Source organism: Odocoileus virginianus, chromosome X (genome assembly GCF_023699985.2).
Source record: "Odocoileus virginianus isolate 20LAN1187 ecotype Illinois chromosome X, Ovbor_1.2, whole genome shotgun sequence".
Taxonomy (NCBI): Eukaryota; Metazoa; Chordata; class Mammalia; order Artiodactyla; family Cervidae; genus Odocoileus; species Odocoileus virginianus.
This window is the reverse complement of record NC_069708.1, coordinates 52,645,932-52,673,882: the sequence shown is the minus strand read 5'-3', so window position 1 is coordinate 52,673,882 and position 27,951 is coordinate 52,645,932. Positions and strand designations below refer to the sequence as shown.

At 35.9% G+C, this 27,951-nt stretch overlaps 1 protein-coding gene across 2 annotated transcripts in view; it reads left to right on the top strand.

Annotated features, from left to right (window-relative positions):
- The window catches only part of NRK (Nik related kinase), a 122,841-nt gene that overhangs the window by 46,655 nt on the left and 48,235 nt on the right, over window positions 1–27,951 (top strand). For both annotated transcript variants that reach the window (XM_020873202.2, XM_070461766.1), the window contains exons 3-9: window positions 8,754–8,810; window positions 10,083–10,154; window positions 16,135–16,260; window positions 19,841–19,951; window positions 21,704–21,794; window positions 24,783–24,913; window positions 26,823–26,877. In XM_020873202.2, coding sequence (XP_020728861.2) covers window positions 8,754–8,810; window positions 10,083–10,154; window positions 16,135–16,260; window positions 19,841–19,951; window positions 21,704–21,794; window positions 24,783–24,913; window positions 26,823–26,877 — 643 coding nt within the window. The remainder of the gene's footprint in view (window positions 1–8,753; window positions 8,811–10,082; window positions 10,155–16,134; window positions 16,261–19,840; window positions 19,952–21,703; window positions 21,795–24,782; window positions 24,914–26,822; window positions 26,878–27,951) is intronic.

Below are 27,951 nucleotides of genomic sequence, written 5' to 3'. Positions count from 1 at the left end.
AAAGTCCCTGCATGTAAGCAAGATTATGGGCGTGCTAACCTTTGAAAGTTTTCTTGAACCCCATGTCCTTGTTTTTCTGCATAGACACAATCATGATGAAAATTATCTTGTTAGCCACGTTATCCAGAGCACAGCATGAAGTACGTGGTCGATGCCATTTAGGGCTGCACTCTTGGTGACCTTGAAGCATCACTTGGTTTGTTTGCTAGAAGAAAGCTGGAATACAAACAAATGACTAGAAGGACAAAACTGTGTGAATGAAAAGCAAGGTTACCAAATGGATATGAGTGCAGTGAGTACCTTGTGGCCTTCTGCCACCACAAAACCAAATGAAAAGAAAGAAAGAATGCCCTGGGGATTATGTGGTTTAGATTTGCCAACAGAAAGCAAAGCAAATAACTAGAAGGACTATGTAGGAGTTGCTGAATATTTGGCAGTCTTTCCACAGCAGTTTCCTTTAACTGCATTATTAAAAATAAAGTTTTAAGCCTAATCAAAATTACAAGGCCATCAAGGACTGTCTTGTGTTCTTTCTGGGGAAAAAACATGGTAATTAACTGCTGCAAGATGATGGATTTTTCCAACACAGCTGTCACAACTGCTATTTTAAATCATTTGTTATGGTTTAAAATGTGTAATCCCCAAGAAATTGATCATTACTGCAATTCAGTGCTGGTGTTTCAGTGCCTTAACCACCCTGAGCTTTACATTAGACCATTAACTAACAAAAGCCAGTCATGAAGTGCTAACTACTAATGACTGATTTCTCAATGATTACTTCTGTCTTCTTTTAAACAAGATTTTATTTTTTAAAAAAATTTACACCGAAATTTCTGGCAAGACAAAAACAGGTGCACTCTCATATTCTCTTTTTCTTTCTTCTCTGTATGGCCACTGCCACTTTTTTCTTTTCTTCTCTGGCTGTGCCTTCCTAATCAGCATTACTCCATAGCCTTTGTTCATGGTGTGTCACTCACTGGGTCCACCCTGCCCTTCAGAATCTGTTCAAATGCTGTGACATCTTCATGGTGCGATTGCTATTGTACCTCTTCCAGGAAGCCTTCCCAGTTACTGTATTCATCATTCCCTCAATTAGTATTCATTAAAAGGGTACCAGCTATTCTACTAGGTATTAGAGATACCAAAATGAAAGACATATATTCCCAAATTTCAAGAACTTTTTATGTTTTCATTCAAGTTTATTGTTGGAGTGACTAAATCCTTGATCTGATTATATGCTTGAGACCTAGACTTTATTGCCTTTATTTTTCCATTGTAATTGTCTGCATGTAATGAATTTACCCATATATCTTGCTTATCATCATCAAGACTCTTTGTGACACCATGGACGGTAGCCCACCAGTCTCCTCTGTCCATGAAATTTTCCAGGTAAGAATACTGGAGTGGGTAGCCATTCCCTTCTCCATGGGATCTTCCCAACCCAGAAATTGAATCCGGGTTTCTTGCATTGCAGGCAGATCCTTTACTGTCTCTGCTACCAGGGGAGCCCCAATGTGGTTCTGTATACTTATAAAGGATTTGAGAATATTGGGCCCTGCCTGGGGACATCACCTGTTCCCTGTTCTACTGCTATCCTTCTCCCTACACTTCCTTCCACTTCTATATTAATATACTAGATTTCCTAAGAGAAATCACAATGAGTAACTGGAATAGCTATTTATCTCCATCTGAATAGGTCCAAAGGCAGAGGACAGTCTATCAAACAAAAATGGAAATCTTGAGATGCTGTGACCAAAAGGAAATATGATGGACTAGCTGAAAAAAAAAGCCCAATGGACTGGCTGGTCCAGTCCATTAGAAATAAGTAAGGCTAAGTTTCAAGTGACCAGGATACTGACAATTTGTAATTTGTTGTTGTTTAGTTGCTCAGTCATTCCCAGCTCTTTGTGACTCCATGGACTGTAGCCCACCAGGCTCCTCTGTCCATGGGATTTCCAAGGCAAGAATACTGGAGTGGGTTGCCATTCCCTTCTCCAGGGATCTTCCCGACCCAGGGTTCAAACCCAGGTCTCTTGCATTGCAGATGGATTCTTAACCATCTGAGCCACAAGTGAAGCCACCAATTTTCTTTTGTAATCATTGGCTAATCTGTAGTTTGATTCTGGATTACCAATCTGCAAGTTGACCTTGCTTTATTACTCCTGATATATTTCCTCAAATTGGGAGTAATCTGAAATGTGGTAATTCCACTTTCCGAAAATAAATTTGAAGAGTTTGGTGTTTAATGAAAGCTAGTGTAAGTCCATTTGTAAACCAGAGTTCTTTCATGGTCATCCCTTCATTAAGATTGTCCTGCAATTTTTGTTTGTTTGATCAGCTTGGAGCCATTGACGAGCAATTACACAGTAGTAAAGTTTTGTTTCTCCTGTGAAGAAGACTAACACTGCTTATTTGATTATCTAAATTAATTAATAAGAACATGAATCATTGCCAAATTGAAATCAACACATTGAGGAATTTATGTTCTTTCCTGGATAATTTCAAATGGTCCTGGAAAAAGAATACATTTGTCCTAATTACTATATTTAGAGTACAATCCTAGAAAATAGTTGTGAGATCATAAATTAGAGAAATTTCTTAGGACTTTATTTAAGACCTTCACGGGGTATCATATGTTTATTCTCTCAAACTCTTTAAACTGTATTTAGACTATATTTGGGACCCAAGAATTCATCTTATTAAGTAGTCTTTGTATTTGATTTCATTCTGTAATTGTTTCAGATATATACATCTTAAACACTGTAAATTCCTCCAGTAAAATTGTGACTTGGCACATTTTGTCTCTTTACCTCTCCACTCCACCCCCTCTTTTTTTTCTCCCTCCATACTTTTAGAGTCTCTTCTCAGACACATTTACCTTGCTCCCCATTCTAGACACTTGCTACCTTCATTATGGTTGAGGAGCAGTCTCTCCTGGAACTCCTCAGACTCTAGCACTTTCCTTCCTCCATCAACACTTAACTGTTTATTACCATTCCTGCAGTTATCTAAACGGATCCTCTAACTCATGCTAAAGTGTTAATGACAAATGAAGAATGATAAATCAGTTTTTTCAGCTAACATGTGAATAGTATGAGAGTTTCATTTCTTTAATAAAATTGAGGCCATAATACTGATTTTTATACTTTGAAGTGAATTGTAGGGTGGAGTGGAAGGGAGATTTTTTGAGTAGTTGACCTTCTTTTGCCCCTAAAATTTGTATCATATGAGCTGCATCTATAAATAATGAAATTTAAGTTAAATGATCTTGGTTACAAAACAGACAGTTGCCTAAGGTGAAAATATAGGTGTTTTGACTCCAGATGTTAATAGGCCTGAGCTTAGAGTCGGGAAATTGCTACAAAACATTGTTACTACATATCTTCTATTACTCAAATATGAGAGGGCCTGTGAATGTATGCAAAAGATTTAAGCAGAAATTTCTTTTTTTATGGTAGGAATTAAAGCTAGTGGAATTTTCTTCTTCTTGCACTGTGATGCTTGAGAATTAAAAATTCTTAGTTTGCAAACCCTATTTAAGGGAGCATTGTACTGTAATGCAGTTAGTAGCTCCTATATGATAGTATTGAAATTACTGATGATAGGAAACTCAGACCAAAAAACCCCACATTTATAATTTAAGGTTTTCTTTGTGATTTTCCTGTGTAATATTCACTAAGACCAGTGGGAAATGTGAGATTATATAACGTTCAATCTAGAATTAAAAAACAAACTCCTTTCTTAGCATTCTCTATGTGTGTTTTCAAAAAATGGTGTTTTAAATTAATTTTTCTTAAAGCATATATTGTAACTGAAAAAAGGCACATCCTAGAAATAGAATTTGCTGGTCCTAGTTCAACATCTTATTTGATAGGCAATCTGCTTATGACAACATGACCTTCAGCTAAAATCAAGATCATATAACAACTTCAATGAACCACAAGATGCCACCACTAAACAAATAGTTTATCTCAAGATGACATCTAAGTTCTCTAGATAAATGCTCAAGAATAGTGTTATCCCTCTTCGAAACCAACATCAATCACTTCTGATTGATAGAATGAGTAGAATATGAGAGGGGGAAATAGGGAAAAAAGAAACCTAGCAGATATCACTTAAACCAAGTGATCTAGGTTAATATCACCAATGATCAGTTATGGTCATACCATGTACTTGTGACATGATGTGATGAGAAGGGCACTTCACTCCCATGGTGTTCTTTCCTCAAACCCATGATCTCAGTCTAGTCATGAGAAAACATCAGACAAACCCAAAGTGAGGGACGTTCTATAGAATACTTGACCAGTACTTCTGAAAAGTGTCAAGCTCATGAAAAACAGAAAAGACTGAGCACTATCACAGATTACAAAAGCCTAAGGAGACATGACAACTAAATAGAAGGCAGGATCCCATTTTGGGTCTGACAAAAAGGACATTAGTGGGGAGACTGAGGAAATCCTAATAAGGATTATAATGTCGTTAAGAGTATTAGACCAATATTAATTTCTTAGTTTTGACAGTTGTGCCATGGTCATTAAGATGTTAACATTTAAAAGAAACAGTGTAAAGGATATAGAGAAGCACTCTGTACTATCTTTAAAACTTTACTCTAAGTCTGAAATTACTATTTAAAATAAAAAATATTTTAAAAGTCAAGATACAGAAAGTAGCCTCTGATATACTAAGTTAACAGGCAGCAATTTTCCATTTATTGCCTGGATATTCTAGACTTCTATGAAAACTTGCATAATGGTTAGGCATGTTAACCCTGTGCTTGGTTCCACAATCTGGGGTTTAATTCCTCTATAGACATAGTGAGCATGGTTTTTTAAGACTCCTCATTAGCATACCTTGTCTAATCAGAAAAATAATTGTAGTTTTCAGTTGAGAGAATAAAACCCAGATAATAAAGATGGAGCCAAGTTGATTTTCTCTGTTCTATGGCAATTGGTGGCATCTTTTAAAGATGTTATCTCACTAATATATGTCATGAATATGATGGCTGTGTGTTCCATATGTTTAAAAATTTTGTGGTTTAGTCACTGTAGATCTTGTCACATGCCAGGATTCCCTGTCCTTAACTTTGCTAACATGCCAAATATTTGTGTTGCACAGGATAGTAGTTTGGCTCACAAAAACCTCTTAGAATCAAGGGGTAAACATTTTAACTCCTCTAAAGGCTGCGTGAGAACCAGTTTCCAGCATGTTATATTTGTGCATACAGATGTGAGTAAACTTTGACTAGAAAGTGTTTATGTGAATAATTAGAAAAACAGTACTTTCTATGTCATGATAAGGGCTGCATAGATAAAAGTTTTAATATATATTTTCCCAGATCTATAAATTAATGTGGGAGTTTCCAACATATTTAAATTTCCACATGCAAGAGATTAAAATTGGACCCTTATCTTACCCCAGTTTGAAAGTTAACACAAAATGGATTAAAGACTTAACCTGAAGTTGTAAAGCTCCTGAGAAGAGAACATAGTGGGAAAAACTTCTTGACATCGGTCTTCAAAAGGATTTTTTGGATATGACACCAAAAGCACAAGCAGCAAAAGCAAAAATAATAAAGTGGGACTACATCAAGCAAAAAACTTTCTGCATAGTGAAAGAAACCATCAGCACAATGAAAAGGCAACCTACAGAATGGGGGAACATATTTGCAAATCATCTATCTGATAAGGCATTAATATTTAAAATATTAATTACTTTTCTCTGATCAATCAATAACTTACAACATTTTCATTTCCTTTAAAAATTCTAGTCTTTGGTAGCTGTCATGTTCCACCCAAAACTGCTCACCTGATCCTAGATATTTCCTTATACTTTGATCATTAATTTCTGAACACTATCACAAATCCAGCCCCATTCCCTTGCTTAGTTTCCATCAGGCTAGCCTTGTGTACTAGTTTTCAAGGTCTACTATAACAAATTAACCACAAACTTGATGGCTTAAAAGAAAGGGAATTTATTCCCTCGCAATTCTAGAGGCTAGAATTCCAGAATCAAAGTGACTATAGGGCCATTCTCCCTCTGGAGGGACTAGGAAGGAAGATTCCTTGCCTCTTCTAGCTTTGGGTGATTGCCAACAATCCTTGTAGACATACCAGTCGAATTTCTGCCTCTGTCATCGTATGGCGTTCTCCCTGGGTATCTGTGTCCAAAATTTCCCCTTATTATAAGGTCACTAGTTATTGGTTTTAGGGCCATCCCTAAAGTTATGACCAACCTAGATAGCATATTACAAACCAGAGACATTACTTTGCCAACAAAGGTCCGTCTGGTCAAGGCTATGGTTTTTCCAGTGGTCATGTATGGATGTGAGAGTTGGACTGTGAAGAAAGCTGAGCACCGAAAAATTGATGCTTTTAAACTGTGGTGCTGGAGAAGACTCTTTTTTATTTTTCATTTATTTTTATTAGTTGAAAGCTAATTACCTTATAATACTGTAGTGGTTTTTGCCATACATTAATATGTATGGCTGATTCATGTCAATGGAGAAGACTCTTGAGAGTCCCTTGGACTGCAAGGAGATCCAACCAGTCCATCCTAAAGGAGATCAGTCCTGGGTGTTCATTGGAAGGACTGATGTTCAAGCTGAAACTCCAGTACTATGGCCACCTCACGTGAAGAGTTGACTCATTGGAAAAGACCCTGATACTGGGAGGGATTGGGGGCAGGAGGAGAAGGGGACAACAGAGGATGAGATGGCCGGATGGCATCATTGACTCAAATGGGCATGAGTTTAAGTAATCTCTGGGAGTTGGTGATGGACAGGGAGGCCTGGCGTGCTGCGATTCATGGGGTCGCAAACGACTGAGTGACTGAACTGAACTGAACTGAACTAATTCAGTATGACATTATCTTAAGTTGCTTATATCTGCAAAGGCCCTGTTTCCAAAAAAAAAAAGGTCATATTCAGAGGTACCAATAGTTAGTAACTTTAGCATTTTTTTTTGAGAACACAGTTGAATAAAAACCACCTTGACACAACTCACAGGCCTGACTCCATAAACTGAAACCAATAATCCATGCCACTTCTCATCAGTGCTTCAACCATTTAACCAGTATAGCTGCTTAATGCCTAGTTCAATTCAAAGTGCTGGTATTTCTAGTTACTTTATTTCTTTGAAAGCCTACTGATCTGTTTATGACACATGTCTTCATTTACAAACCTTCATTTACAAACAGTGGCTTGTTTAATAGAACTGAAGTAACCTTGAATGTACAGGATTAAATCCTATCAATCATATCATGGAAAAAACAGTTTTGACACTCATGTAACATTGGTGGTAATGGTAGAGTGGGCTTCTTTTCTTTCAAGCTTCTTTGATCAGTTGGCTTTATTTTGATGAGAATACTTGTAGGAGTCATCTAAAATATATGAAAACTTCTACTTTGTTTTCATATACTTCAAAGCACATATTTTTATTAGAGAGGTATGACAACAGATAAGCAATATATTTAAGGATCACTGTCCTGAATTCAAGGAATCTTGATCTCTTGCATAGCTACTCACTTGGCACGTTACCCAAGATATTAAAAATACTGTCCAGAAACACCACACCCCCTCATCTGATCATTCTATTACATTTAAAAATGTGGCTGTATTTCACCTGAGATCTGTGACTACTAACAGTTCTTTGTTTTGCCCCCATATTATTTTACTACACTTGCAGTGACAAATCCACAAATTAGGTGGCTTTAAACTTCAGAAATTTATTCTCTCATAGTTCTTGAGGCTGTAAGTCTGCAGAGCCATTCTCCCTTTAAAGGTTCTAGGGAAGAATACTTCCTTCCCTCTTCCTAGCTTCTAGTGGTTGCCAGCAATCCTTGGCATCCTTTGGCTTATAGCTGCATCACTCCACTTTCTTCCTGTCTTCATATGGCCATGTTCTGTTTCTGTGTGTGTCCAAATATCCCTCACCTTTCTCTTATAAACATACCAGTCATTGACCATGGTAATCTAATACAACCTCATTTAACTTGATTACATCTGCAAAGACCCTATTTTTGAGAAAAGTCACAATCTGAAGTTATGGGTGAACCTCAGTTCTGGGGAAATATTGTCTAACCCAGTCCAGCCAAAGAATGCAGTCTCCTAGGGGAAAAAAATCTGTTTCAAGTTCAAGCCTTACTCATATCAATATCAGACTGATTTTTCTCTATGATTTCAGCTTGAAATATTTTAAAAGGCATTAGTTACAAAATAAGAAGTCTTATTCCCAACCTCTGTGCTAATTTTTGAAAATTATAAATCTGTAACTTGTACTTGCATTTTGTATAAATGCAAGTTCTTAGAACTCAGAGGACTTTCAATAAGAAAAGAATCTTTCAGAACTTCTGTTCATAAATATCTATGGTTCATATGATTGAGACACACTGAATGGTTTATAGGCCACTGAATTAATTATGTGTCACTCTTATCTGTGATAATTATGGAAAAAACTTTTTTAAGTATATGAAGAGGAGTTCGATAGAAATATCTGTCTGCATAGTACCACATAATCAGTTGAAAAATGTTCAGTAAAACATTTCCTTTTTCCCTATCTCCAGCCTGAAATTTTTACTTTTCATCAGGATGCTTTGGTTTATATAATACATTATAGTTCATCTCTCTATAATACTTTATATTTCATAATAGACTACAGTATTTAACCTTATTTAATTTTAATATTTTTTTTACTTTGCTTCTTGATTGCTGGATTATATAGCCAGTATTCAATGTTTATTACTATCTTATGTTTCAGGGACTCCATGAAAAGACTGGTGCATTTACAGCTGTGAAAGTGATGAATGCTCGTAAGGTAATATTACATCCTGTCTGTATTCTGTTGCTTAGTGGACTGTGGTCTTGGGATAAACCGCTCAGAAAATATTGTATTTGTTTTCTGCATCATTGTTATATATAATTATCTTAATTTGCATTTATTTGTAATTTAATATTATTTCTATCACTGTTATTTTTATTATTGATTTATTACATTTACACAAAAATTGTAATCACAGCAAAAGTCCTATATATTCTTGTATTTTATAAAAATGAAAAAAATCCATATTCCTGTCTATTTCTAGTTGCTTATCTATTCCCAGGCACAGTAAACAGTAAATTTCCTCTAATATTTTGTTACTCCTCTTTTTTATCATATTTCTTTCCCTCCCCAACAATTCCTTTTGAAAACTCAGTCCATTAGGTTTTCAGTGACAGGTAGAAGGAAAAGAACTTGTCTGAGATACACTTTTTTTTCATGTATTTTTTAACAGATGCACAGGAGAGAGTTTAATTGGCAGTGTTCTGACTAACGTTCATAAAGCTGTGTCATGGGTCATAATATATTGTCATAGATTATGCTAAGCCCTGATTTCTGTCCTCTTTCTTTAGCATGAGTACCTCACTTTCTCAGGATAATATTAGCACGGGCATAACAAAGGTCAAAATATTTTCACTTCACTATAACCTAAAAGAAGATTCTAAAATATCATCTTTGAAAAAGTGTACATAGTCACTGAATTGTTATCAACGCCATAAACCGTTCTTTTCCAATTTGTGCAGGAAGTGAATTGCTGAAGCTATTTAAAGAGTTGCTTGTTTTTTGTTTCATCAGTAAATGTCAAATGAATTTTGAGGTGTTGTGGATTTATTTTACCCTGTAAACCACGACTTCCAAATAATCAGCTTGGTATTCTTTGAGTGAGACCCTCTAAAATACATATTCCCTTTTTTTCAACTTAATAGACTTTGACCTACATTTAATCTACGTTTTAGATACTCTGACTTGAAACAGTTAACATGTTCAGCCCATAGATAGTGTCAATTACCTTGTTTGTTAGAAGAAATAGCACTTTACAATCATCAAATTGTACTATTCCATAAATGGCAGTTAAATCTGTTACTATGAATTTTTTGCCAAGTTTCTGTGTATATAAGAATCTGATTTTTTTAATTAAAACTATTAGTGAAAATTGAGAAAGGAATTATGTTACTCTTTCATTTAGTACTTAAGCACAAAGTACTCAAGAATAAATCATTTTCAGAGTGTACCAATGCATTTAATAAAGTTCTGTTCTTGGCTTTGCAGACCCCTTTACCTGAAATAGGAAGGCGAGTGAGAGTGAATAAATATCAAAAGTCTGTCGGCTGGAGATACAGTGTGAGTACTGAAAGTCTTCATTAGCATCCAAAGCCATCTTTCCTTTAATTTTCAACTTTAAACTAATCCCTTTGTATTATATCATTATCTGTAGAAGGCCACCACTAAACTCTTCTTGCCTGAAAGTGATATTTATGTTTTTAATGTACTGACATAGATTCATTCATCATATTTGAACACTAGCATCTTTTCGAAAGTAAGGCCTAGAAGAAATGGTACACTGAACACGTAAGTGTTGACTGCAGGTGAATGACTAAGTAAATTCACAGCACATATAGCCCACTAGCTGAAGAATAAACAAAAGAGATGATGGGAACAAGAGTGAATTTTGTCTAAAATTGGCCTTATGTGCTTAGTCACTCCGTCGTGTCCAACTCCTTGCAACCCCATGGACTGTAGCCCACCAGGTTCCTCTGTCCATGAGATTCTCCAGACAAGTATACTGGAGTGGGTTGCCATGCCATTCTCCAGGGGTTCTTCCTGACCGGGGGACCAAACCCAGGTCTCCCACATTATAGGCAGATTCCTTACCTACTGAGCCACCAGGGAAGTCTAAAATTGGCCTTGGCAAGATTCTTGTCATACCTTTTACATGATATTCTGGACTGACTGGCTTGTCCCCCATCAAGACTCTTAGAGACATTGCCATCATGTATGAGCCCAATGAAGACTACTCTCTTCATGTGTGAGAGAACAGTCATAGACAGAAAACCAACAGGCTACCCAGCCTGAATGTTCAGACATCTGACACAGTACTTGAATACATGAAGGAATGGGAAGGTGATTTCTACCTGAAGCTTTTTAACTGCCTTACAAAGCAGTCTCTATTACTCTGATAATTTGCTGGCTCTAGAATAAGCTCTGGCAAAGGATATTCTTTTTCAGTAGATCTTGATAATCTAGATGTTAGTAATCTATCAAATATTCTGGGGGCCTAAATATAGAATTTTGTTCTAACAATATAACTGACATTTTTTCTTGATTTTCTCCCCTGCAGTTAGCTATCTAGTATTCAAATATTTTCAACCTTTTGTATCTTAATAAATATGCTTCCAGACTCATTTAAAAATAAGCTTTTCCATTAATAATCAGATCCAGAAGAACTTTCTAGTTATATTAAGACAGTATCGGTAAACAGTTTCATGATTAGTTTAAAAGTACTGGGCTCCTGTTTTGTTTACAGTGTTTCTTGGGAGACAAAGCATATCTAAATGTAAGAGGTAATGCTTATGTTAATCAAATAGCTTTAAAAGGTAAGGTATGAAAATTATAATTTTTTCACTAATTCTGGTTTTATCAAATATTTGGGTTAATTCATTTGAAGATCATCTCCAAACTCTCTCTGAAGTCTTTCTATAGGGTAAAATACTTAGATTTTAGAATTGGGTGAAATTGCAATTCAAGTTTTGGCATCCTTGAGCTGCCTCTTCTTGACAAAAAGCAGGATATTCAGGCCACTTGGGATCAACTGGCCTTGAGCCAGGAAATGCTATAGCATCATATTACCGGGATATATGTGAGAGTTTTAAATTACCCACTTGGCCTGATGGATATAATGTACTTATGTGTTTCTCACAAGCTCAACTTCCTGTTAATTGAGAGTGGCAAACATACTAATGCTTTCCAAACATGTCTGATCTTGGTTTATTGGTTTTGGGGGAGTTTACATTTATGTGGGAGACCCACTCTTAGAAGTTTTTCTAGTTGGGAGCTTTGAGTTCTCTGATTATATATTTTAGTAAGAAAAATAATTGATCAGCCAGTTAGCATCTCTAAATCATCCTGAACCCTTTGGGGTAAGAAGTTTGTGACTTGCACACACATCTCATTAATCAGGGGTTTACGAAAATAGCAGTAGTGTGGAAGTCAAGAAACATGAGTTCCAATGCCAAGTCTACTGCTAAATAGCTAAGAAGTACTTGGAAAAATGGCCTTACCTCTCTAGTCGTCAGGTTTCTCATAGGTAAAATGGCACCAGAATATTTAGCCTACCTATAACAAGAATAAAAGTATAGTTAAATAAAACTACATAGTTGCCAGGAGCCCAGCTGTTCTCTTCCTGCTCGAGGACATGAGGTTTCTAGCTCAGAAAGAAAAGGAAGTTCTTTGATATCAAACTACCAAACAAGTTGAAGGACTCAATCTGGCCCGCACTTCTCTTTAACCTGTTCTTTGTGTTCTTATCCTCACGTTATCATCTCATTCTTATTTATTGCAGTCTTTATGAGTTCATATTTCTCTCAGCAGAACCTTGGTGCCTGCTAGAAACTGAGAGTACCCCCTCTACATTTAGAATTGCTAGTTTCTAAGGTTTATTTCTATATGATGGCAGATATTGTTATCATTTCAAAGAATAACAACATCACAAGGGAAGCAGAAAGTTTAAGGGTCCTATATGGCAAGAATGAAAGCCACGAGGATTAGCCTTTAGCTAAACAGGTTAAGGGAATGTGAAGGCAACTTATCAACCAAGCTTCCTTGGGAGGCTAGGGTGAAACTGGAACCTGAACTTCTATATAATTCTCCTGCTACAGGTGATTGTTTTAATTTTCATGCTTTTATTGCACAATAAATGCAAATCCTGATGTTAGAGCTTCCAAGTGGAGAAATAAGGCTCTATCCCCTCCCCCAAAGACATTCAGGTGTCTAGATTTGTTTTATAATTGTTGAATGTTTATGAATAAATCCACTGGAAAATCCTAGGGAAATGCTAAAGAATGTTGTACAGATGTATTTTCCACGACCTCAAGGTTGTCGAGTCAAGTTAATTAAGGGAAATGCTGGGGATAACTAAAGATAGTTAGAGGTTCACCCATTAATTACTTTTAATGCCAGTGGGCCATGTTCTAATTCATTGCCCAGAATAAGTCAAAGGTATCCTTTTTCACTGGATTTCAGAACAGGAGTTTAACTTTATCTTTAAAAGTCTTCTTTTCTTCACATACTACAAATATATCTCACTCTGTACAGTGAGAGTATTCCTGAAACAGTTATATAAATTGAACTTTTATAGATGCTGTAGGAGAGCTTTTTTTATTTGCGATGAAATGAAATTTATAGCTACTAGGAATTCAGACCACTGGATTGATTGATAGCTTTTTAACATATTTACTACTGTAGTGATTAGGAAAATAATGAATTTAAGCATATCTTTTAAAATTATAGGACAAATCAAACTAGAAACTTTAAAATTCAATTAAGGCAACGTGATACAAGCATAAGGATAGACATATAGATCAGTGCAGTTCAGTTCAGTAGCTCAGTCGTGTCCGACTCTTTGCGACTCCATGAACTGCAGCACACCAGGCCTCCCTGTCCATCACCAACCCCGGGAGCCTGCCCAAACTCATGTCCATTGAGTCGGTGATGCCATCGAACCATCTCATCCTCTGTCATCCCCTTCTCCTCCTGCTCTCAATCCCAGCATCAGGGTCTTTTCAGATGAGTCAGCTCTTCATATTAGGTGGCCAAAGTATTGGAGTTTCAGCTTCAACATCAGTCCTTCCAATGAACACCCAGGACTGGTCTCCTTTAGGATGGATTGGTGGGATCTCCTTGCAGTCCAAGGGACTCTCAAGAGTCTTCTCCAATACCACAGTTCAAAAGCAACAATTCTTCGGCACTCAGCTTTCTTTATAGTCCAATTCTCATATCCATACATGACTACTGAAAAAGCCATAGCCTTGACTTGCCGGACCTTTGTTGGCAAAGTAATGTCTCTGCTTTTTAATATGCTGTCTAGGTTGGTCATAACTTTCCTTCCAAGGAGCAAGCGTCTTTTAATTTCATGGCTGCAATCACCATCTGCAGTGATTTTGGAGCCCAAAATAATAAAGTCTGTCACTCTTTCCCCATCTATTTGCCATAAAGTGATGGGACCAGATGCCATGATCTTAGTTTTCTGAATGTTGGACTTTAAGCCAACTTTTTCACTCTCCTCTTTCACTTTCATCAAGAGGCTCTTCAGTTCTCTTCACTTTCTGCCATAAGGGTGGTGTCATCTGCATATCTGAGGTTATTGATATTTCTCCTGGCAATCTTGACTCCAGCTTGTGCATCATCCAGCCCAGTGTTTCTCATGATGTACACTGCATATAAGTTAAATAAGCAGGGTGACAATATACAGCCTTGACGTACTCCTTTTCCTATTTGGAACCAGTCTGTTGTTCCATGTCCAGTTCTAACTGTTGCTTCCTGACCTGCATACATGTTTCTCAAAAGGCAGGTCAGGTGGTCTAGTATTCCCATCTCTTTCAGAATTTTCCAGTTTATTGTGATCCACACAGTCAAAGGCTTTAGCATAGTCAATAAAGCAGAAATAGATGTTTTTCTGGAACTCTTTTGCTTTTTTGATATAGATCAGTGAAATAGAATTATTTCCATTTATCTGTGGTCAACTAATTTTCAACATGAATGAAAACATGATTTATAGGGAAAGACTAGACTTTTCAACAAATAATGCTGAGGTAACTAGATATCCACAGGTAAAAGAATGAAATTGTTGAGTAATATTCCATGGTGTATATGTATCACAGCGCTGATTCATGTCAATGTATGACAAAAACCACTACAATGTTGTAAAGTAATTAGCCTCCAACTAATAAAAAATTAAAAAATAAAAAATGAAATTGGTTCCCTGCTTTCTATGAAAATTAACTCAAAATGTATAAAAAACCTAAATGTAAGATCTAAAACTATAAAATGTTTGGAAGAAAAGATTGGAGTTCATTTGGTGACCTTGTATTTGATAAGAGATCCTTAGATATGACACCAAAAGTACAAACAACAAAACAAGAAATGGATAAATTGGACTTCATCAAAATTCAAAATTTTGTGCCTCAAAAGACACTATCATGAAAGTAAAATGACTGCTCACAGAATGGGAGAAATTAATTGCAAATCATATATCTTATAAAGTACTTATATATAGAATATATAAATAAATCTTACAATTCAATCATAAAAAGACAAGTGACCCAACTTAAAAATAGGGGCAAAGATATTTTATTAGACACACCTCTGATGATCATAAAATGGCTCATAAGCCCACGAAAAGATCCTTAACTCCATCAGTCTTCAGGGAGTTGCAAATAAAACTACAATGAGATAATCACTTTACACCCACTATGGTGTTATAATAATTAGACAGAAAATAATGAGTGTGAGGTGAGGGTATAGAGAAATGAGAACCATCATTCATTTGGGAATGTAAAATGGTATACCACTATGGAAAACAGTTTGACATTTCATCAAAATGTTAAATATAGCATTACCGTTTGACCCAACAATTTTACTCCTAGGTATATAGCAAAGGGAAATGAAAATATATATCTACATTAAAGTTGAAATGAATGTTCATAGCAGCATTATTCATACTAGATAAAAGGTAGAAATAACTCATTCAGTTGCTGAATGGTAAATAAAAAAGAATGAAATACTGATATGTATTACAACATGGATGAACCCTGGGGGGAAAACAAACTAGTCATAAAAGTTTATATACTATATTATTTTCATTTATATACAATGTTAAGGATAGATAAATCTATAGAGATAGAAAAAATATTTGTGATTGTTTGAAGCTGGGATGTGGTGGCAGAATTTGGGGGTGATAAAGAGTATGGGATTTCCTTTTGGGGTGATAAAAATGTTCAATGGTTGAATAATTTTTTTAATATACTAAAACCATTGACTTTTGCAGTTTAATTGGGTTAGTCCATTTAGTGCAAACTTCATACAGTTGTCACTGCTGGTCCAGGGGTCATACTTTAAGAACCATTGAATTAAAAGTTATTCAGTTGACCTTTATTTTCTCCCAAATTCCCAGTTAACCCCACATCTCCATTCTGAGAATTCTAGTTGAGATTTTATTATACATTGTTGTGGGGTATTTGATTCTCTTTCTTTGATCTACTATAGCTTAGGATACCATAGTCATTGAGTGGCATAGCTTAGGAATTTTACTATCGTTATTCTGTAGGATGAAGAAGAGGATCTCAGGACTGAACTCAACCTTTTGAAGAAGTACTCTTTCCACAAGAACATTGTATCCTTCTATGGTGCATTTTTCAAGCTGAGTCCCCCTGGCCAGAGGCATCAACTTTGGGTGTGTATTTTAGTTACCTTGATCTTATTGCATAAGACTGTCTCACTTCAGAACATATACTTTCATAAACTGAGATGTCATTTTTGTGCACCTACAGAAGAACTTAAGCATGCAGCTGCTCAAAGTAGTATGAAAAAATGTGCTCTAATTCCTGGAAATGGGAGTGATAAAATATGGAAAAGTAAATTAAGTAACTGGCAAGGGGTTTGGGGGTAGGGTGTAAGAAGACTCAAATGAATACTGGAAATATCTAACATATTTCTTTTCAAATAGAGTTTTGCTGCTTTTAACTTTATGTAGCTAATACATTTGCTTATAAATTAAAGGTATAGCTAAGGAGATGACCTGATGGATTTGGGCCCAATGACTGAATAATAAATATCTATTCTAAGTCACACTTGGAATGAGTATATGAGTACAATTTAAGTGTTTGCTAATTATCTTTAAACATAATTCCTAGAAACTGTTTTTCTAAATGGTTAGTTGACTTATCCTTTTCTTAGGCTTCATGCCTATAGCATCATGAATTACAAATCAATGAGCTATAAATTTTAAAGGCTAACTGAAACCCATGCTACAGTTACCAGAATTGTTGCTTCCCTCTCCTATAGAGACATAATCAAACCATAAGAAAGTGAGCTTCAATCAAATATATCTTTGTTTTAAAAGGAATATTTAGAACATCATCTGGGGTCCATGTACATTCTCTTGCCTTTCTAGTCCACGTTAAGAGTAGTATCTTTTAAATAATACCTGAGACTTTTCAGAATTTTTAAGAGTCAGAGAAAGATTCTGTTACATTTTATATGTGAACTAATATATATGGACTTTAGAAAGATGGTAACGATAACCCTATATGCAAAACAGAAAAAGAGACTCAGATGTATAGAACAGACTTGTGAACTCTGGGAGAAGGCGAGGGTGGGATGTTTCAAGAGAACAGCATTGAAACATGTATATTATCTAGGGTGAAACAGATCACCAGCCCAGGGTGGGTGCATGAGACAAGTGCTCGGGCCTGGTGCACTGGGAAGACCCAGAGGGATCGGGTGGAGAGGGAGGTGGGAGGGGGGACCGGGATGGGGAATACATGTAAATCCATGGCTAATTCATTTCAATGTATGACAAAAACTACTGTAATGATGTAAAGTAATTAGCCTCCAACTAATAAAAATAAATGGAGAAAAAAAAAAAAAGAAGCAGGATAGTGGGCAATATAGGAAGGTTTCAACAAGATGTTGAATTGAAGTTGTGGTTCTCAAACTTTAGCCTGCAACAGAATTTCATTGAAATCCTAATAAAAACAGATTGCTGGGCCCCACCCATGGAGTTATTAATTCAGTTAGTCTTGGGTGGGGAGTCCACAAATTTGCACTTTTTAATAAGTTTACAAGTGATGTTGATGATATTCATCTGGGTACCACATTTTGAGAACCCTCAAATTTAGAGATCTTCAGTTTAAACCTATTTTCTCCCAAATGTCCAGTTAACTAAATCCTCTATTCTCTGACAATGCCAGTTCAAATTTTGTTAAATACCACTGTGCATTTTTCATGACTACTGTTTTTCTTTTCTTTTGGAGGGGCATACAGCATTTGTCTTTAAATATATTTTTACAAGTTTTTTTCTCTTGACAATATGGCAGTCTACTTATTAGATATGTTTCTCAGTGCTCAATTAATTCAGTCATATAACATCTATTCATTCGAAAGCTATCTGTTTCCAGGCTTTCTCCTAGATGCTGAGGATACAATCATAAGCTGAATTTCCATGGATCTGGCCCACTGGAGCTTATAGTCTGTTTGTGAAGACAAATATCAATCAAATAATCACACAAATAAATGTATAATTGGTCAGAAGGGAAGTAACATGCTTTTTTTGTGGGCAAATAACAAAGGAATCTAAGTTAGGGAAAGGAAAACTCTTCCATGAGAAACTTTTTCTTACACTGATATCTGAAGAATAAATAGGCACTGCATGCAAAAGTTATTTGTTGAGGTAAGAGTTTTCCTGGGACCATTCACACTTTCTTTCCTATGTAAATCTGAACACCTAGGAAGCAAATAACAAAATAATTACCATTTATAAAGTATAGCCAGGCACTGTGCATACAAATTCGGGAAAAATGAGAACGTCTTGCATTCTTTTCATAGTAGAACTCTTCTGAGTCGGGTAATACTGGCAAAATTTTCCAGTGTTCACCTTAGTGAATGACTTTAATTCATGTTTGTCATGGTTCAAAATGAGCCCCTTTCTTCCAATACCACAGTGTATATGTTGTAACCATTCGATATAGTAGACATGAAAATTAACCTTTTTGTGCTTTATCTGTAGTATCTGGTTTGTTAGGCTGCTTTTCTTATCTTCGTTTATTGGAATAGTGTACTCAGGTAAAAAACTCTGTGTTATATCAGTTGTGGACAAATATAAAATAAGGAAGTAATTTTCTGAAAGGAAAATCTTAGCATTCCAAAAGGAAATAAGGTATACCTTTTAAATATTCATGATTTGGGGCCTATCCTTTTACTTCTTTTCATCTATGGCAATAATTAACTTACCTATAGTTTTTTTTAAAAAAGGCATGTCTTGTTCTACTGACAAAGTAGTATTGACATTTGACACTGGCACTAGTGCAAAACCTGTACTTAAAGAAAAGTTTGTGAAATTGATTATAATAGTCAGATTCTCTTTCACATTGGTCAGTCCTCTAGTTAGCTAATATATGAAAGCAAATTTACTAGTTGCGCACCTGATTCATTAGTGGCAAAAACAAATTTCCTGAAAAATTGCATTTGTTAATAAAGTAAAATCTGAATGAGACACTGTCAGAATATTAGCCTTAAAATAGACTTTCCTTAGCAGTTTATTTGGAAAAAATTTCCCTACAGTAGTGGAACTGACAGTTTCCCCCTTCAGGTTGTGTTTTGCCAGTATCTTGGGGAAAATATTCTAAAACTTGAAAATAAACACATGTAAACCCATGGCTGATTCATATCAATGTATGGCAAAACCACTACAATATTGTAAAGTAATTAGCCTCCAACTAATATAAATAAATGAAAAAAAAAACAAAAAAAGAAAATAAAACAGCAATAAAAACAAATCTAGTCAATGTTTAAGCGTCAATTGTTTTGAGATCCCCTCCATGTCCTGTTTTTCCACCCTCAAATTATTCCCTCAACTGTCTTTTTTGTTCTACTCCAGTCATCACTCAGGCTTAGCCCTGTGCAAGTTTTTTTTCTAAAGGCATGTGCTCATTCTGTTTTCAATAAGCTGAATGTTCTTCTTTCTCAGCATATCCAAATAGAACCTATCCTTCAAAGCTTAACTCAGATCCCACCTCCTGCTTTAAAAATCCCTGGTGTGGTACCTACTTTCTCTCCCTCCAGAGATCTTTGGATTTTTTTTTCAGTTCTTTCCAATTCTACTAGCTTCCTACCAGACAATTAAGCCAGTCTTTGCAGTATCTTAATGTCTAAACATAACATATACATGTAAGCCATATGAACTAAAACTCTCCAGATATTTTCAGAAAACTACTTTCTAAGTCTTGATACTTTCTTTGCTGGCTTCCCTGCAGATGGTGATGGAGTTATGTGCAGCAGGCTCAGTCACTGATGTAGTGAGAATGACCAGAAATCAGAGTTTGAAGGAAGATTGGATTGCATATATTTGCCGAGAAATCCTCCAGGTGAGCATTGATATAGTCATTTGCCCCTGACCTTGAAAAAACCTGGGGGTAATATATAAGTGTGTCTTATACTTGCTCATATAGGATGGTTTAAAAATTCTAAACTTCTGTGTCAGGATACTGAAAAAAACCAAAAGGCTTTAGAGAAAGCAGCTTTCACATAATGTGAAATGCCAAATCATGGCTTCTTTTTTTTCCCGTTTATTTTTATTAGTTGATTCATGTCAATGTATGACAAAAACCACTACAATATTGTAAAGTAATTAGCCTCCAACTAATAAAATTATGGCTTTTAATGGCCCTTTCAGAGTCAGACTACAGTGTTTGGTGGATCATGGGTATAATAACTTAGAGTGTTAAGTTGTTGTGATTTTTAGAGTTCTTTTTTTTTTAAAGCATGTCATTGGAGATTAAGATGGGTTGAGAAATCCGTGTTTTACTCAATGGCTTCAAATCATCTACAACTCTTTTGCAGACAGATATCCTCTCTGAATAATGTCTTAACTTAAAACATTCCTTATTTTGAACACCAAATTGGATGAAAATGACAGTGTTCTTGATCTGCCAAACTCAGATTTTTCTTTGTGTCTTAAGTGCTTAGAGTCATCCAAGAAGGATGTTAACAGAACTGAACAGCATCACTGATAAAAATATTAGAATGCTGTCTTAACTGGATTCACTCATGATAATAGTGTATGTAGTTAAGAGTGCAAACTCTACCCCAATGTTCATCGCAGCACTGTTTATAATATCCAGGACATGAAAGCAACCTAGATGCCCATGAACAGACAAATGGATAAAGAAACTGTGGTACATATATACTATGGAATATTACTCAGCCATTAAAAAGAATTCATTCGAATCAGTTCTAATGAGATGGATGAAACTGGAGCCCATTATACAGAGTGAAGTAAGCCAGAAAGATAAAGACCAATACAGTATACTAACGCATAGACTGAGTTTAAATTCTGGTTCATCATGTATTAGCTGTGTGTCCCTGAGTCAATTACTTAATTTCTCCAAATCTCATTTTCGTCACCTGTATTTTGGGATGGAATTAGCATCTTCCTTAAAAGATTGCTGTAAGGATTTAAGAGTTGTCTTCATGTAAAGTGCTTAGCATAGTGCTTGACAAAGAATAAGGACTCAATTGATATTAGCTGTTTTCACTGTTATTTCTATTATTAATCTCCTGTTAGTATGTAGCACAATCTCACTGAAGTCAGGGCATGGGTTAGTTTTAGTGGTGAATGGTCTGGAGACAGCATGGTAAACCAATACAAATGGCAAGTACTTTAAAGTGAATTTCCATATTCCTCCAAATTCTCAGCCTACAAGGTTGACTTGAAAATATTTTGGACTAAACAAATGGTTGGATAAGTAGAGTAAAACAATGGCTGAGCTACAATAGTTCAGATATCCAGGTCTTTACTCATGTGGTTAGTTGGAAAAATGGAGACTAGAAAGGAAGGTAAATAGCCCAATATATACAAGTATTAATTTTTGGTGTTCTTTCTCTCTTTCATGGGTGTCCTCATTTATTTTCCTTTCCTTATAGCTGAAAGTACTATTTCTGGGAACTGGTTGTAGTAATTCCAGCCTAAAGAAGAATTTTGTCTGAAAAATGCAAATCTGGGCCATTTTTCTTACCAAAAGTCTTTTCAAAAATGCTAAGAACAGTACCATAAAAAGAGAAAAACTATATATTGATCTTGCTTTTTTATATAAATGTATATATGTATGCATATGCAGGGCTTAGCTCATCTTCATTCACACCGTGTAATTCACCGGGACATCAAAGGTCAAAATGTGCTACTGACTCATAATGCTGAAGTAAAACTAGGTAAGTTTATTCTTATAATACTTTAAATGAACGCCAAAATATCTTAACAGAGAAAAATCCTTCAAGATTACTGTTTTCTCTCATGTCACTAATATCCCCGTCTACTTATTTAGGCTATGTCGTCCCTGCCTGCAAAATAAATCAAAATTTGAAAATTTGTTTGGGAAGGGATGTGGGACAAGAGAAAGATGCACCTAACTGTTTCTCAGAAATCATTTTGGGAACAACAACTTTGAAATGGGAGTTTTACGTTTTGGTCATTGCTTTACCTTCTATTGGGCTTACCAGGAGGCTCAGTGGTAAAGATTCCAGCTGCCAATGCAGGAGATACAGGTGATGCGAGTTTGATCCCTGGGGTCAGGAAAATCCCCTGGAGGAGGGCATAGCAAACCACTCCAGTACTTTTGGTGGGATCTGCTATTGTATTTATTTCAACAATTTAACTGAGTGTTTACCATGTGCAAGTTTCTGTGTCATGGACAAGGATTAAACAAAAAGACAATTCTTCCACATCACAGAGCCATATTTTCCAAAGAATATCTAAGAACTTTTAAATTTACTTAAGCACAAATTGCTTCATTGGAATTTTCCCTCGGATATTTAAAGAACTGATATAAGTTAGAAATGATGCTCCAGTAATATCCAAATCAAATTCAGAATTAGAAATCTAAAATCCAGAGTTTCTAGCTTTCAGTTCCAGGGTTCAGAATGGCATACTTTATTGAAAATAATTATTATATTGTCTCACAGGCACACAGGGAACAATATGTTGTACTCTTTAATGTTTAAAATAAATATTGTTGGTTGATTTCTAAATAATATCATATAAATAATGTCAGTACCATGTAATGGCAGATGACCTCACTGATACAGAACATAAAATCATTGGCATCAAATCCTGTATCTAATCATATCAATTCTTGCCTACCATATCTGTGTGTGAGTATTTCTGTGTGTGTGTATTAATCACTCAGCTGTGTCCAACTCTTTGCAACCCCATGGGGTGTAGCCCACCAGGTTCCTCTGTCCTTGGGATTCTCTAGGCAAGAATACTGGAACAGGTTTTTCCTTCTCCAGGGGATTTGCCTGACCCAAGGATCAAAGCCGGGTCTTCTGCATTGCAGGCAGACTCTTTACCATCTGAGCCACCAGGGGCTTCCCTACCATATCTCTAGCATGATCTTAAGATCATTCCCATTTTTCCTGCCAAATAAATATAACCAGAATAGAGATTTTGTTCATTCACTAAGAATGCTTTTCACTGAATATTTGTGGAAGAAGCATGTGGTAATAATTGTTCCTGCAGTAAGTTAAAAGTAATTTCAAGAAAATGTATTGTTCTTTTGTGTCTAAAAGCTACAAAGCTAGAAACAGAATTTTAAGACACTGTGTTAAAATACACAAGGGTCATTTGGATCTCACAGTGAAATGTGCAGCATGGATATAGTATGTCACACGGCTACACTCTGTGTTCACATGTGGCAGTGCTCCCATATATTTGGGTCAAGTTGCTAGCCAACCCTATCATCTGCATCACAGAAGAGAAATTGTAAGTAAGTGAAAAGCCTCTGAAAAAACTGTCACAAAGTCCCCACACTAGAGATCATGTACTTGACTCTGTAGGAGAGACCTTTTAGCACTGGATTAGAATTTATCCAGGCTTCTTATCTATATATAATCCTTATACATTGGTTTTTAGATTTCTTAGATCCCACAATATTTTTAAATGACAAGTTATAAGGAGAAGGTTGAAGAAGCCAAACCCAAAGGGAGTAACAGAAAGGAGAGAGACTGGACAATGACTATATTGCAGTTGCAACTGATCAATAATCCTCATATTTTGGTCCCTAAGTCAGTAAGGAAAAGGTGAATGATGCCACTGTTGGGATCTCATCCCTACTTTTAATTTCAGCTTTTCTTTTTTCCTTTTTCTTCCATTTATCACTCTTTTCTTCCAGTCTTTTCTCATTTCCTTTTCTTCTTTGAATGTCATATATAAGCTTATGGCCTTCATAGATATTTATTGGCCCTTAAAGTTGGCCCTCAGGGATAGTGAGAATGCTGAACTCTGATGTAACCTATTCTCAGAAAAAAGCATCTAGATAATGAGATTGTGCAACAGCCAGTGATGATTTTTCGTGTATTATGGACATTGTGTTGATATTGTTCTTATTAGTCCTTCCTTTAACACTGCCTTAAACTCTTAACTTTTTGATTTTTCTCTTCTTTTCCTAAGTTCTTTAAACTACTTTTCAGTGAAGGTTGCTAGCCATCCTCTAGATTCCTGGAAACCATTCTAAATTAGAAAATCTACTTCATTTTTCATCCATGTCTTATTTTTTCTGGACCAAATAACCCCGGTCTACTTTAGCCTTTTTTCTGTCTGTTTCTGAGGATACCATACTAAATATTTTCATATAATATATCCCACAGATGAATAGAAGACTGAACTTTAATAGTCTAAGCTGAGATACGGATACCACACTAAATATTTGCATCTGATTCAGAAGATCTGTAGAAGAAGTTAAACTAAATTTTAGCATGAATTTGTTTTTCTTTATTAGTGTAGTAGAACTTTCGAACATCATGAGTGAGACTTCCTAATAAAGTACTAATAAGTTTTTGATTTCTTAGATGTTGCTTATAATGCTGGTCTTTTTCCAGGTTGGTGGCAGGTCCAAACACTACATGTGTTATCACTTCAGTGGTTTAGAGTATACTGATTGAACTTTATTTTTAATATTCATGGTAAACATTCAGCCAAACCTACTGTAGATTTATAATAGCACTGCTGAATCTCTTTCCAACATAAATACCAGCAAAAGCCTATTTCCCAGTGTTACTGGAGTAGACTTCATGGTAAAGTTTGCTGTGCTGGAATGAAAATCTGTTATCCATTGTGGCTTTTGTATTGGCTTTCCAAGTTAAAGCAATAACTTATTGAGCTTTTTGTTACTCATTAATTATTTTGACAAATGAATTTTGCAGTGGATTTTGGAGTGAGTGCCCAGGTGAGCAGAATTAATGGGAGGAGAAATAGCTTCATTGGGACACCATACTGGATGGCACCTGAGGTGATTGACTGTGATGAGGACCCCAGACGCTCCTATGATTACAGAGTAAGTGTAAGGATTCAGATAGTAGGAAACAAAATTTGTAAAGGACTTTTGACTTTTTATTTTAAATTATGAAATAAAAGAATAAAAACCACTACTTGAATAGGAAGTACTAGCCACTATTTCTATATGTGGTTTGATGATGTGTGTAAAAATAATATTTTCTAAGAATGTAGGCAAAGTAGACCATTGGGAGTTATCCATATTTGAGGAAGAATGTCTAGTTCATCTTGCTTACAACTTCTTGGTAAAGAATATTATATTATGTGGCTTTATATGGAAATTTAACTTCCAGGGACAGAGTGCTTTATAAACTTAAAACTGAATAAATGTAAAGCCAATTATTAAGTGTAATAAATGTAAATGCCAAATGTAAATAAATGTAAAGCCAAATTATTAATCCCCACAGTAACTTAGCTCCAAAGAGAAAAAATAATAATAATTTGATTACTCAGGGTAATGGAGAAAGTCCTTGGCATGGTTCAGCTCCAAACCACAGAAAATCAGTGGAATAGACAAATTAAGTAACAATTTATGCTATTTATTAAAATTTCCACTGAAGCTACAATTTGGACAATATACATCTATGTACACATTTCAAAAAGCTGATATGGAAAGAAAACACTCCATTTGCTATAGCCTGGAAAAACCACACTCACTCTCCACATCATAACTCATCCAAACAATTCATTGTGGTTTCGTTGTGTGGAATCTAGGACTCAATACTCAAAGTTGATTAATTCGAATTTCATCTCTTTTCCTTTTCCCTTAAATGCCCTCTGCTTGATTTGCAAGCAGATCTGTTGAGAGCCAATACTATTAGGAGCTATGGAGACAATGGAAGCATAATGTTCTTTAAGTGACTTGCTGTAACAATAATGCTTTATAGTTGTACAGTTTTTGGCAGTCTTCCAAGGACTTTCACCCATATTAATTACACATTTTTAATTTTCAGTCCCACATAACTTAAAGAAAGCTTAAATTTATATCATTACAACAACTCTTTGAAGCTAAGACATCTATAATCAGGTATTTTAAGAACTCAGTTAACTTGTCTAGGAGTCATTAAGCCAAACAGTGCACTTCTAGCCCTGTGCCCTTTCTACATTCTAAAAAACAAAGTACAGTTAACAGTACTGAAGGTCATTTCCTAGAGCCTCCTAAAATGTATAATTTCCTAGAATTATAATAATTCTGTCCTCAGTTTCCTGTATTCAAGAAACTCCTGAAAGTGCTTATGTATATAGTATATTTATGCTAGTTCTATAACATGGATCCTATTATTATCATCTCTATTTTGAAAGTGAAAAAAAAGAAAGTGTTAGTCACTCAGTCATGTCTGACTCTTTGCGACCCCATGGACTGTAGCCCTCCAGGCTCCTCTGTCCATGGAATTCTCCAGGTAAGAATACTTGAGTAAGTAGCCATTCCCTTCTCCAGGGGATCTTCCTGACCCAGGGATCAAACCCATGTCACCTGTGTTTCCTGTATTGCAGGCAGATTCTTTACCGTTTGAGCCACCAAGGAAGCCCTAATTTACATAGAGTAAAATTGAGGTACAGAGTGTTAAATCATTTGCCTAAGATCTGACTTCTTTAGAACTAGTAGTATGTGATTGGACTTCTTTACAACAAATTCCTTTTGGTATTCCAGTTAAGGTAACAATAGCAATACATCCAAGATGAATTTTCCTTTCACTGAATCCCCACCCATATCAACTTGTGTAGTACAGTACTGGCTGGTCACAAGGCCAGATAACATCTCCCTCTAACATCAGTCAATAATGAAGAAAACCCATAAAATGGCTGTGGCATTGGTACCTCCCCTCAGTGAAAGGTTGTTTAGATATTCTAAATACTATCTGTTTCCTACTTTTAAGTGACTTTTTTTTTTTTGGTCTTTTCCTTTGCAGAGTGATGTGTGGTCCGTGGGAATCACTGCTATTGAAATGGCCGAAGGGGCTCCTCGTGAGTAATAATATTTGATGTTGGTTAAAAGTTATGGAAACATGCTGTACAAATCTGCACTTGTACAAGTCAGCTTGTACTGATCACACAGGTGCCATACCACATGCCAAACTATAAATGATAGTCTTTCCCAAATTATGAAATGCCATAGTCAGAATGGCCAGACATGTCTGTAAGAAGAATTTGTATTTTTCTCTGTTAAGATATCTTATTTTAGGCTGATTGAGTATTGACTTAATTTAGCCTCAATAACATTTGGTCATAATAGTAATAACCAAACAGAATCTAAAGGTGTTCCAGTACATATTCACTGATGGCATATTTAGGTTTCTGAACACTTACACATTTCAGACTGTGCCAGTTAAGAAAATCCTCCAGTAGTTCCTTTTAATTGAGCCAATCCTCAGCAATATTGAGAAGGAAGCTTCCCCCCCCCCCCTTGGAGTCAGCCCAGCTATCATTGGTGCCTTCCATGCTCCTGTCAGCCATTCCATTGCCCCTCATTGTTCAGTAGGCTCCATTTTCTCTTGTTTCCCCCTCCTCTTCATTGAAGTAACCTGTCAGCAGTCTAGTCTCTCAGGTTACTGCTTTCTGGTAGGAAAGTAAAAGTGGAATGTGAACTTGAGTATAAATGATTAATAACCAGCAAATGTATAATCCCATAAACAGGGCGTATTTGCTGTTCTCAATACCTAAATCCAAGAATATAAATGATAAAACACATTCATAGTATTGATGAGAAGTGAGAGAAACACCTGAAGTGTGTATGTCAGGGGGCAGGGCTTGCAACTGATTTGCTTTTCCCTCTCCAAGCAGATCCTGTAGGTTCCCATGTTCCTACGTGCTTCATCTGTACAATATCTACTGTTTTAGCACTGTGTTTCATGGCTAATGGGAATAATTTCAAGGAGTAGAAATAATGGTAACATAATTGTTAGGAGTCTCTGGTGTCCTTTGGAATATCAAGAATCTCTGGTGTCCCTTGGAATATCACATATCACAGAATGGGCATGGATTAAAGCTGGGTCAGATATGGAGATCAGGTCACTGCACCTTCTATTAATTTATATAAAG